This window comes from Bombyx mandarina, chromosome 23, assembly GCF_030267445.1.
Source record: "Bombyx mandarina strain Sakado chromosome 23, ASM3026744v2".
NCBI lineage: Eukaryota > Metazoa > Arthropoda > Insecta > Lepidoptera > Bombycidae > Bombyx > Bombyx mandarina.
Window position 1 is genome coordinate 14,785,795 of NC_143229.1, and position 13,705 is coordinate 14,799,499.

The 13,705-nt window shown below is 40.8% G+C and overlaps 1 protein-coding gene across 1 annotated transcript in view; it reads left to right on the forward strand.

Moving 5' to 3' along the window:
• The first annotated feature begins 6,065 nt into the window (after positions 1 to 6,065).
• The window catches only part of LOC114251185 (uncharacterized), a 29,162-nt gene continuing 21,522 nt past the window's right edge, over positions 6,066 to 13,705 (forward strand). The window contains exon 1 of the mRNA XM_089737692.1: positions 6,066 to 6,280. Coding sequence (XP_089593818.1) covers positions 6,173 to 6,280 — 108 coding nt within the window. The 5' untranslated portion in view covers positions 6,066 to 6,172. The remainder of the gene's footprint in view (positions 6,281 to 13,705) is intronic.

The window sequence follows — 13,705 nt, forward strand, 5'->3', positions numbered from 1 at the left end:
TTCGCAGAATCTGCTACCGGATCGGAATGGCGACCCTCTGTGAAGACCCGGCGAGAAACTCAGTGGGATTATCTTGTGTGTGTTTTTTCAATATTTTATTTTTAGACAGGAAGTATTACTGGTGGCCCGGATGCTTATCCGCTTTCACCAGGATAGATGGACGAGTACGGGCTCAGCCGGGAGGGGTAGGATTTGCTAACAGCTTCCCGAGGGCCTTCGAAGGAAACCTAATTGCTCAAGGGCAGCTGCTTTACGAATGTATCCACTACCAGATCGGAATCGCAATCCGCTGAGGAAATCAGGCGAGAATCAGCGGGCGAGACGGGCTATGTTGCATGTCAAATTTTTTACCGAGTTCAACAAGAACGTTTATCAGAGTCCCTAAGTCTGCTCATAATACTAATATAAGCTCAAAATGCTGAAGGCCACTAATGATAGAGTTAGTGGATCTGATGGATCCGTAAGGACGTCTGATTCCTGCGTGAGCAGGACCCGGAGAGTAGTCAGTTGCGGCGACGGCAAGTCGATTATCATGGCGCATGGCCTTGTAGAAGTATCGTTCCGACGCTGGTTTCAGGTGTTTCCTGATCGTTGGTCCAAGTTGTTTAATTCTTAGCTGAAGGTGGGTTAATAGTTGTGCCTGATAAATTTTATTGCATTTGCGATCAACTAGTCTTGTATAGCTGCTGCGCGATGATCTGATGAATCTTGTTGGAGCACCCAGTTTCAGGTTTAAAACGTCAATGTGAGAGAGGTTCCACAACGTTTGTCGCTAATGTCAGTATTCTGATATCAACACTGACACCACTATCTTTTACATTTAAAAAATATATATTTCAATTAAATTCAATATCGTCGTGTCCACGTCCACCACGTGAAGCAGCAGACGCTCGGTGACAAGCATCGAATGACGCGACAATAACCAACTTTTCTAAGAAATTAGTGCGGACTCAACATCTGCTCACGAACGTCTTAACGACAACGAAAATAAAGATTTATATGCAATTTAAGGTAGGTATCTCCTTACCTATTTCTGCCGAAAACAGTCACTTCTTCCGATTTTGAGAGTGAGACACCCGCTATATGATACAACTAGCCGTTACTTTGGCATAACGCTTTACCCACGACTTCATTTACGTAAAAAGTGAAAATATTTTTGAATAATAGATTGTTAAGAAGTAAAGAATTAACGTACCAAAATCACGTTTTTTAATCGACTTCAAAAGAGGAGGAGGTTATCAATTCGACCACCATTTTTTTATCTATGTATGTTCACCAATTTGTCGAGAACGCTTGAACCGATACTGATAATTATTTTTTCTTTTTTTTTGTTCGATAGAGTAAACTTCCCGAATCGTCCTGTAATCATCAAGATGATGATGGAATCCTCGAGATATCCAAAAAATCTATAATTTTCAAAGCCTATCTTGAAGTGATTTGGGTGTTTCTTCTCATTCTGTGCCGCCGCGCACCGGCCGGGCCGGCCGGCGCCTTGTATTTTACGCGCTTGATCATTATTTTGCTGCGATGTTATTTTAAAACTGCAATACAGAATAAATACTCATAGCGAGATACTCACTAAAATCAAGGAAGGGAAATTTCTTTAAAATGAAATACTTGTAATGAATAACGTATTTACTTGGATAAGGATTAATATCATCTTTATAAAAAATCCTTCACAAATAATGCTTTATTTTAGAACAAATTTGATTAGCATAAAAAACGTTAAAGTGATCTAAACTTAAAATATCGACATAATATGCTGTCGCAAACTTTTTTAGAACTTTTAAAGGGAAACAATTTTGTCATGCATTATTTTCGCGAAACTTTAACCGTTTCCACAGCGCATGCAGCGAGCGGAAGCTCTCATAAGGGAAAAAACCCCGATTTTGAAACATTATTTGTTGGTGGTCCGCTTGCTTTTTCTTTCCTACCTAAGCTGATAGCCTTGAGAGGCTATTTCAGCTTCACCCTAATGTGTGTAGGTGAGCTCACGGGGCTCAAACCAGAATGTTGCTAACACTGACCATAGCAAGAACAGTGCTTTGCAGAACCACTGGAAACGCGACCTACTGAGAAGAACCGACGAGAAACTCAGTGGGCTGTGTCTATGGGTTTTACTCGCTTTAGGTACCTACCTAAAAGCAACGTTAGTGGATTGGGAGGATCCGAAATGACGTGCTTTGGGCCGCTTGCATTGATATTAGAGTGATATTATATAACCCATAGCCTTCCCCAAAAAATGAGCTATCTAACACTGAAAGAATTTTCCAAATCGGACCAGTAGTTCCTGAGATTAGCGCGTTCAAACAAACAAACTCTTCAGCTTTATAATATTAATATAAGTATAGAAGTATAGATTGATACTTGTATGCCCTAAGGAGGGTGGGTGGTGGTATTCACTATGCGGTGTCTCTAAGATCCGTAAAAAAAATCTGGACGCTTGTTTTTCAGCCAGACCATGAATGATGAAGGATGATAATATGTTGCACTGGACCATCGGCGCACGCTTGCTCACTTTTGAACTGTTTCGGAAATAGAATTTTGTTTGTTGTAATGCGCTTCATAAGTCGTCGTGGCCTAAAGGATAAGACGTCCGGTGCATTCGTATCTAGCGATGCAACGGTGTTCGAATCCCGCCGGCGGGTACCAATTTTTCCAATGAAATACGTACTTATCAAATGTTCACGATTGACTTCCACGGTAAAGCAATAACATCGTGTAATAAAAATTAAACCCGCAAAAGTATAGTTTGCATAATTACTGGTGGTAGGACATCTTGTGAGACCGCACGGGTATGTGCCACCGCCCTGCCCATTTCTGCCGTGAAGCAGTAATGCGTTTCGGTTTGAAAGTTGAGGCAGCAATAAGCTATAAGCAATAAATAAAAAATTGTATTGCTGCAAATAGGATTTCATGTTATTTTATTCTCATGAGCTAACTACTTAAACAAAAGAGTGTTTTTTTGTGGGAATTCGAGAGTACCAGATCGGCCACTCTTTAAAATTGAATCTTCACTAAGTCGTGTGACAATAAATACGATAAATAATGTAACTCTGAGTTATTTTAATATTTTACGATAAATGAAAGCTAGCAACTATAGACGACCGGATAGTGTAGTGAATGAAGGTTCACCCTTTCCCATCCTTAGGGGTCGCCGCAATATGTCTTACTCTTCCATTAGTCATGGTCACCGGTCACTCCGACTGCATCCATACCAGATTCGTAGGTATCAATTTGCGTTTGCGTAATATGAATGATTTGTGTTGTACATATTTTATTATTAACTAGCTGACCCGGCAGACTTCGTAGTGCCTCAATCGATAAATAAAAGACCTAAAGTTTTGTATAAAATAAATTTAAAACAAACAAAAGAAATCCGTCCGACGGGGGACACATCAAAAGAAAAACAAAATTGTTATTTTAATTTTATTCCGAGCATTTTCATATTAGTATATATATATATATATATATATTTTTATCGCCTTTGTAGGCAGACGAGCATACGGCCCACCTGATGGTAAGTGGTCACCGTCGCTCATGGACGTCAGCAATGCCAGGGGCAGAGCCAAGCTGCTGCCTACCATAAAGTACTCTCCGCAAGCCTCGTTTGAAGAAGGACATGTCATAGCGCTCGGAAAACACCGTGGAGGGGAGTTCATTCCAAAGCCGGATGGTACGTGGCAAAAAAGATCTTTGGAAACGCACTGTCGATGAACGCAGCGGTTCCAGATAATATGGATGAACTCTGCTCCGATGGCGGGAGGTGCGATGATAAAAAGGAGATGAGGGAATCATCTCGAATAATTCCTCAGAGCCTTCTCTGGACTTCCACAAATCATTCAAGACCAAAATTAGCCAAATCGGTCCAGCCGTTCTCGAGTTTTAGCGAGACTAACGAACAGCAATTAATTTTTATATAATATATAGATTAAATGTTCTTTTTTAATAATATTAATATTCGTATTTGCACGAATTTAAGTATAGTCGGATTTTTTATTAGACGAAGTAAACTGACGTTTACTGTGTTGTCAGTTTTTGATGAAATAAAAATAGTGTTGTGACAAAGTGAACGATTGAAAAAACTCCTGAATTAATGAAATTGCCTCGATTGTCTAGTGAATAGTTAGTGTGCCGAACTGCCGATATCGGGCACGGGGTTCGAATTTTAGCCGTGCTTTGTACATACCAACGAGTTTTCGACGAAACATTATGTTCCTATGGTATCTACCTGTACTGAATACCGAGTGTTTTAAACATTAAGAAAAACATTGCGAGGAAGCTTGTAAGACTGTCCTATTTCCAATGCATCATATAGTTGAAACTATAGATGTATAAAATATAACAATTATAGGTACATAGGTAATGAAAATAAAAAAAACTGATTGTAGTTACATACTACTAGTAACATATTATTATATTGGATCACTTTAATACAATTTTATTGTAAAATATAAATAATATTCTTTTATAGTTTGAAATTAATGAGTAACTCTTCACACTCATTGTTCATTTATGTGATTGAACGAGAACTGAACGCATCACTATTACTTTAAATATAGCAACATTATTTCACAAAGTGACATTAGCTACTGTCAGCTGGCTTCGTCTAATTAAAAATCCGACTATAGTCGTAGCAGAATATATTATGTAGATATGTACCTATTAGGTTCGCTCGTAACGTTAGTCTAATATCGTTTCAAGTAATAATTACATGGTACATGGTACCTACATATATTTATCGAAGTACAAAAAGATCGAGGAAGTAGCCGTTTGACCGCACACCCACTCACTTCTTATTCTCCTTGATTGCTTTCTTCAAGACTCTTCAACGCAGCAAACGTTTATAGATCCTGAATCTGTCTGGATGTCCTTCAATCGATGGTTCATCGCTCATTTGTCAGTTTCAATTGGATGTAATGATATTGATCAATAGTCTGATGTTTTGTAATTGATGAATACGTTCGTAAGTACGTGTTGCAGGATAATTTGACTCGTAAATTGTATACTCATATTTTAGACGAAATCTTAGGGAACAGTAACCGATGGTAAGCCGAGGGGCAGATAGCCTTGCCTCCGCACGCTTTCTGTTATTTTTTTATATTGTTTTTTGGGTGGACGCGCTCACAGCCCACCTGGTGTTAAGTGGTCACTGGAGCCCATAGACATCTACAACGTAAATGCGCCACCCACCTTGAGATATAAGTTCTAAGGTCTCAAGTATAGTTATAACGGCTGCCCCACCCTTCAAACCGAAACGCATTACTGCTTCATGGCAGAAATAGGTGGGGTGGTGGTACCTATCCGCGCGGACTCACAAGTGGTCCTACCACCAGTATACAAGAAGTCCTACCACCAGTATACAAGTGGTCCTACCACCAGTATACAAGTTACCTACTAAAAGTATCAATAGGTAGTGGCTTGGATCTGGTCCTGGCCTTGCTCGTATCCATATGGTTACGGTGGCTATTTACCGTCGGGAGGGCCGTATGCTAGTTTGCCTACAATGGTAACAACTAATTAAATAGTAGGAACAGCAGCTGTACCTGCACAGACATCAATAGCTCCGACCCCGACACGTTTATAGGCTATAAGTAATGTAGTTCTTCACAATTTTAATATCCGGCGAAGGTCACTAGCTCGAACGAAGGGTTGAATGACCTAGATTCGATTGCTTGAAACCTTGGCACGCCATCTGTAAGGTACAAGCGGTGCACTGAACATTGAAATGACAGATGAAAAGTACAGGATCTGAAAAGCCACATAGATATTCGTAATATTAAACCTTTGCCACAAATTTTTCTTTTTGTTAACTATTTTCACTAAGATATCTTTGTTTAATATACTAGACTACCTACCTGTCGTTTTTGACTAATTTTTAGGTTTTTTTGAATCCTTATCTTTATCAATGTGCCTATAGAAACATAAGAATTTTTATGGGGTTTTAAATATCAACAAAAAGGATAGATTAAGTTCCCGGGTCCCCGAGCTTACGCGCGTTGAGACGAGCGAGGGGCAGGCGAGGGTGGTGGCGGGAGGAGCGACCCGCGCCATTCCAGCACTCAGCACACTGTGTCAGTCGCCGGCCAGTGCCTTGCGATGCGCGGCCGAGGTCTTATGTCTGTGTTGTGTTAGAGTTTAGTACATCCATGAGACGGCCGTGTCGAAGTGCATGTGGATTCGCAGCCATCGCGCTCCGGTGAAGGCTGCCAAGATGGGTTGCACCAGAGAAATTTGCACTGCTGAGAAGATCTTCATATTCATCAATATAGCGTTCGCGGTTAGTCACTCACTACCTACCCCTATTTTCAAAACATTAGGAACAATCGTTACCACGGGCTGTTTACGTACCTAACCGACCAGTGCTCGGGGACGCGACCTGCCTATTTAACACGCGATCGAATCATTATAAAATAGCTTTTAACAAAAAGCTTTTATACTAACAACTCTATAAGCAGGTAACTAGTGTATTTAACGTGCACTTTATGTCCCGATTAAATAAATGCTTATTGACGTAGTCGGCTGCTTATATGGCAATATAACAATCGTACGGAAATGTTTCAATTTCAATCGAAACCCATGTTATAAAAATATCATCAAACAATTCTAAACGAATATTTATTGCGAACACATAATATTTTACCAGGTAAAGACCGTTAAATTATAAATACAAACCGATAAAATTTAAAAAAAAACCGCTGCGATTTGATAGATAACCTTCACCATATTAGAGATCCGTGGCCAACTATCTATGTGATAATATAACGTGTCTTAGTAAACTTGATTTCTTGAACAATGTTAACTTACTTTTTAATAATGTTATTCTAGCTACTGAACTATAAGATCAAAAGAGATCTTATTTTTAATGATTGCTAAGATGGGTGGGCGAGCTCACGGCCCAACTGATGTTAAGTGGTTACCGAACCCCATAGACATCAACTACATAAATACCGCCAGCTACACTGAGACAAGTGTTTTTGAGTCTCAGTTATATAGTACATGTGAGTGAGCATCTAATAGGTATATGTACATGTTTATGTCTATGTCTATGAGTTCCGATGACTTCTTAACACCAGGTGGGCCGTGAGCTCGTTCACATTTGGTATGTGACACTAATTGCATATTTCAAACAAAGATTCTTCAAACTTTACTTAACAAATCTTACATAGACCTTGGAATAAATTTATAGCTAGCATCATGAAAAAGTATTTCATGTAAAAGAGTTCGTCTAAAGTGGTACGTCTAAGGTGGTACGTTTTTTCATTGTTGAATCCGGAACCACGAATCTCGAATGCCACTCCGAATGTCGAGAGTCCACTCCGAGCATCGCTTTTTAATAACCCGTTTTACCTGCTCCGTCCGAAGGGTTCCATCAGATACCGTATCGGAAATGAGATTAGATAATCGCAAGAGAGAAGTTGTAGTAGTAGAAATGAATCGTCGACAGAACACGCCATTAGACGGAAACTAAAAAGAAAACAAATGTCATTTTTGGTGTCTTTGGTGTTGATCTGTATTCATTGCGTGAAATCAACTCTGAATTAAGTTGAGTCACGCCTTTTTTTCACATGCATAAACACAATCACAAAAAAAAGCGTTAAATATGTAACATAATGATTGAATATTATAAGATAGGTGCATCAGAAGATTTGTTTGTAGCGGAGGTGTCGGAGGATAGTCGCGTGACGCGGCCGCCCGCTCGGAGTTGACCAGAGTGTCCTCTATTTGTCACGTCAGATTCCTTCTCTTTGTTATTTTTTTTATGATTGAAAGATTACTGGTGGCCCTGAGGCCTTTCCAGCTTCACTAGGACAGGTGGGCGAGCAAAGGCTCAGCCAGGAGGGGTGGGATTTGCCAACAACTGCCCGAGCGCCTCCGAAGGAGACCTAACAAGTCAAGATTCCTTCTCCTAGGCCCTCGGCAGTAGGCGTCGGTCGCTAGTTCGCTGAACGTGATATGAACGATTAATATAAATTTGTAACATTTATACGCAATGTACTCCATTAAACAAATCCACTAAACAACTATTAATTAATTACTAAGTTGTTTGTCAATAATAAAACCAATTAAAACTTGAACTATTTCACGTCCTACTGAGTACTTCGACACTTTTTTTATTGCCCTTGTATGCAGACGAGCATACGGCCCACCTGATGGTAAGTGGTTACCGTCGCCCATGGACTTTAGCAATGCCAAGGGCAGAGCCAAGCCGCTGCCTAAGGCTTAATACTCTCCACAAGCCTTGTTTGAAGACGGACATGTCATAGCGCTCGGGAAACACCGTGGAGGGGAGTTCATTCCAAAGTCGGATGGTACGTGGTAAAAATGATCTCTGGACACGCACTGTGGATAACCGCAATGGCCCCAGGTAGTATGGATGAACTCTACTCCAGTGGCGGGCGGTGCGATGGTTAAAACGAGATGATGGTATCATCTCAAACAATTCCTCAGAGCACTCCCCATGGAACATACGGTATAAAATACAGAGGGAACTAAAAGTTCTCCCAAAGGTTCTAAGCGATCCGTGAGAATGGGATTAACGACAATCCGAACGGCTCTCTGATGTAAGGAATCAAATGGAAGTAGCTGGTATTTGGGAGCCCCGTCCCAGAAATGGGAGCAGTATCCACGCGAGGCCGGACCTGTGCTTTGTATAGCAAAAGACTTTGTCTAGGCGTGAAGTACCGCTTCACTCTGTTGAGGGCTGAGCATTTTTGATGCCAACTTGGCTTTGTCCTTCAAATAACTCCGAAATTGGACATCGTTCGAAATATCGACCCGAAGTATCCCAATACTCTTGAAAGGTTGCAGGGATATTCCTTGGAATTGCGGCACTATGACAAAGGGGTCCTTCTTCGCAGTGAACGCGCAAACTTGTGCCTTTAACGGATTGACTTCCACTCGGAGACTCGCCCCTGAGAGTTCTCCACTTCAGACACAACTTTTGATCGTCTCTCTCTCTCTCGTCTCGAGACTTTAATGGCCGATATATCGCGCATCCTCCGTGTTGTCATCTGTATAGCAATGCATGCCGTCAATAGACAACATGTCATTAATAAACAGGATGAAAAGCGTGGAAGAGAGCACCGAACCTTGTGGAATTGCCAGCGGTAATGGTATTGGAGCATTCATCGGCCAAATCGACCGTGATGTTCCACCCATTCAAAAAGCTATCGATCCACTTGCAGAGTCCCTTGGGGATTTCGTAAGATGGTAGCTTCGACAGAAGTGCCCTATGCCAGACCCTATCGAACGCCTTCGCGATATCCAGGCGAGAGCCTCGCCCTTGCTCTCCAAGGCTTCAGCCCACCTGTGAGCTGAGCGACCGTAACGGAAACCGCGCTGTCGGTCACTGATCAGCTAGCGATCGTCCAGATACTTCATCATCAAAACAATAATTAGTATTTCCTTCGGTTTTTGCAACTTCGAAACACATTTTAAAATTAGTTTTACGGTTATTATGAGAGCTAAAATGATTGGCATGCACATGCAAAAATCTCACCCATGCGACTCTGTAGACTCGCCCGGAGAGGCAGTGAGCGCACACTCGGCCGCTCGACCCGCCTCTCTCACTACACCATGCATCACTGGAATTTTGATAACATTTTAATTCCAACAACATCGTTGTCGTCTCTAAAAGAAACACCAGTCTTGTGTGTATGACGTACGCATGTTGGAGCTAAACGTAACAAGTAATGCCGTACACCTGCCGTGAATTTATTGTATTTGTAGTTCTCACACACGGTTGACTAACGGGCACTTGACAATAAATAATTCACAAAACATCGTAAGACCGGAGATTGTGGAACTTGTGCTTTTGAACTGGGCGTGTCTGATTAGGACTAAATGAAGCTTATCAGATTTTAGGGCTATTATTACTGTCATAGCTACTCCAAAACATGACTTAATGAATGGGTATTCTAATGAAGAAACTAAACTAAAACTAAAAAAGAAACATACATTTTTACTGGTGGTAGGAGCTCTTATGAGTCCGCGCGGGTAGGTAACCACCACCTTACCTATTTCTGCCGTTAAGCAGTAATGCGTTTCGGTTTGAAGGGTGGGGCAGCCGTTGTAACTATACTTGAGATCTTAGAACTTATATCTCAAGGTGGGTGGCGTATTTACGTGGTAGATGTCTATGGGCTCCAGTAACCACTTAACACCAGGTGGGCTGTGAGCTCGTCCACCCATCTAAGCAATTAAAAAAAAAACTTAAATCGTTCTTGAAATTAACGCACCTGCACTTAAAGATCTAAACGCTTTGAATAACAAATAATACAGATCACATTAATAATAATGAGCTCATATTAAAAACCAGTAAGAAGTGAGTGCGCGATCGTCCGTCCGTCGGAGCAATGACCGACGAGCAATGATTCGCAAACTGTACACAAGCATTGGCGATGCCTTCGTCGTTGGCTGAATTTTGTTCTGTAAAGGGTTTCTTTCGATTCATGATGGGTATCGATTGGCTCAAAATATATTCGGACATTTTAAGGTACCCACGTATCACGTCCCCACTCCTATATCGTTCTACTTGCACGTATATGAAGTTTGACTTAGTATTTTTAGCATCAAGTACGACGCTATTAACTCAGTTTTAAGTGCGACATTTTATAATAGACATTTAAAATATCACAAATGTGCAAGTTGAATATACGATTAATTGAAAATTCGAACGTGAAGATCTGAGATCAAAGTCTCAATTGCATTGTCTATCAGCTGACTCGTCTCACCCTGTGCATCGAAACGATTCACTGCCTCACACCAAACAGAGAACGACAGGGAGGCAGTGGTGCCAACGCACTAAAGTCACAATACCTCCCATCATCAGAATTATGCAACTTTGTACATTTTGAGGGTACGAAATTATTGTTTTATCGTGGATAACTGTAGACTAATCATTATCTCTCGATACTTTGAACATGTTGAACAAAGTTATCTTCGTTATGAGAACTATTCGTAACCGCACTTAAAGTTCCAATATGTGAATGATTTGCGATACGACATCTAATGCCGGCCACTCAAATGCACATGCGCGCAAATATTCGTACATTGTACGAATGTTTGCGCGCATGTGAAGGGCCGTCAAACATTCATTCGCAAACTTAGCGGCTGTGCAAATGGGCTCGGTACTCAATTTGCGAACCCGTTTGCGCTTCCTCCTACACTTGTTTACGAATGTCTCAAGAATTTCTCCTCTTTTTTAATTCGTCAATAGAACATTGAAGAGAAAAAGAGTTTTGAATTATTTCCCAGACATCATTAACAGCCATGCTGTTTTTATGGGATTTCTTTTGATGAAGATACGCTACACAGTAGACGTCACGATCTATGAAAATAGCGAAACGCCCGTTGCCTTCGCAATCTTGGGCGCAACTGGTCACACGAATGTGTGGGAGACCACGCGAAGGATCGCGGTTCGCGCGCTTTGATGTCTGTTAAAAAACCGACACAGCTTGGAAAACCACGAATGCAGCGAAAACTTTGCATAATCATTTGCAAATGTCGTCCTAAGCTCGATGATCAGCCGTAGCGCGGTCGCGCGGGCGTGGCGGCGGACGTACCTAGCGCAACCGACTAAACGACTTCCAATAAAGTTCGGCATCTTTGACAATTGAACGAGTAATTGCTTCAATTTAGTCTCGTACTTGCTGAAGTCTGATGATGTAACCTCCGCGGATCTACTGCCAGTTCTTGAGGTCTCACAAGAATTCATTTCAGAATAGAAACTTAAATTAACTTTTCTGCTCTGAAGTTATATTGAAGTAGGTAAATTAGATGTGCCATTATTGTCTCCCAAGTGTGGCGTCGTGCAGGGGACTCTGAAGGACTACTAACACCGAGTCAGTTAATTTTCCAATACAATGCAGACTTTGACCTGATTTCTCGAGGAGGTGGGCAGCGCTATTCACGCTGTGATGTGAGCTCGATGTTGTCAAAATACAGACTGTTACAGTGGCCAATCTATAGATATAATCTAGTTTACAATACCTACTATATCCTTGGTCGCTCTCAAATAATTAATATCCATATTACCTTGGTAGTTGATTCAATCAATTAAAGCCTCTGTGATTTCGAAGTAAAGGCTTACATTGACTGTCATTGACTCACTTAGCTATTTAGACGTGTAGTCACTCCGAGTGCGGCGGTTTGAAACGCTTTGTTTACATATTTTGCGCCCGCGACTTCGTTCGTACTCGCGACTCGGTACAGTATATTGAGCGTCGTAGTCGGGTAAAGTGAAAATGACACGTTGGTCAGTTCAGTCACTAAAGTGTATTCGGATTATAATTATTATAATTAAAATGCAACATGCTATCGACAGCCCGACAATCCCGAGTTTGACTGTAGCATCGCTGTAATATAATTATCGCTTACACAATATACATTGGATAGGTAATGGTAATTTATTTATTTATTTAATTCACTTCAGATTGTGCGTCCATATTACATTCATTAATATTTCATATAGTATACCAGAATTACTTAAATAAAAATAATAACCACAATCTCGGAATAAAACAAAACCAATGATAATAATAATAATAATAAACAAAAAATCAAATAATAATAAAACAAAAACTCAAAATTAACATCTAAACTACCTTAACCTAAAGGCTGGTTTGGATCCAGAGTGCTCATCATGTAATGAGTACATATTATTATGTAGTTCATATAAGTGTATGATGAGAATTCATATTATAAATACCTTAACCATAGAGGACTTGTGAAATATCAATATTAAAATATTTGTGCGGCGCATACTGCGAGCTACTAGTCGGCATCGCTGGCGGGGAAGCCCGGCACATTATTGGCCATGCGAGGAGCAGCGGCCAGGGTAGCTCGGTCACAAAGAAAAGAGTTCTTCCGACTCACTAACCTTTGCTCTACGTTGCCGTAAACTGATGAAGAAGTTCTGCTGGGGATGACACTATTTGACGCAAATGATAAGGTAGGCTCGCTCTTGGGTTGGGCATGTAATACCACACCAACTTGAAGTGATCAATCGGAGAGCAGCTGAGTCTAGCCCAGAGAGCGAACCCTTGATACCGGGCTTTCTGTCATCAGCTCTGTTGCCTGATGGTACTACTGGCAGCGTTTCTCGAAAGTGTTCGTTGGAAATTGCAGTGTCGCCTTCGGTCGTCCGTTTATCGCATATCGTCTAACCTCTTATAACGTGCTAAGTAATGTTCCCACTGGTTTGTAGCGCGTCGTCTATATCGTGTATGCGGAAAATATGAAATGTACAGACGCGACTTCGGCGTAATTCTATTGTATATATTTATATATGAAACAGAGACACCGAGTGAGAGTATTCCGGAATATTAAATACTGGCTTAATTCACATTTCTACTGCAGTTGGAAGAAGCGACGATCAGTAGTACACCGTAACTGGAGAGTATAACTTGCCCTCATTGATTGAATTATCTATGTAATTGCGTCATATGATTCACAACTAAAATTAGTCATAGCACACACAAGAAACATACTAAACCACTGAAATATATGTGGGGGAACAACCAATAAGGAATAAACAATTTTAACATAGTAATGAACAATCTAATAAATAAATTAATAAGTCATGAAAAAAGTGGGTTTATCGATTCAAGTTCAATAATAAATACACAGAGTCCTTTTTAACGTCTGCAGAGGATCTGGCAATATTTATAATTATGTAACCCAAACCAAATCAGGAACTATT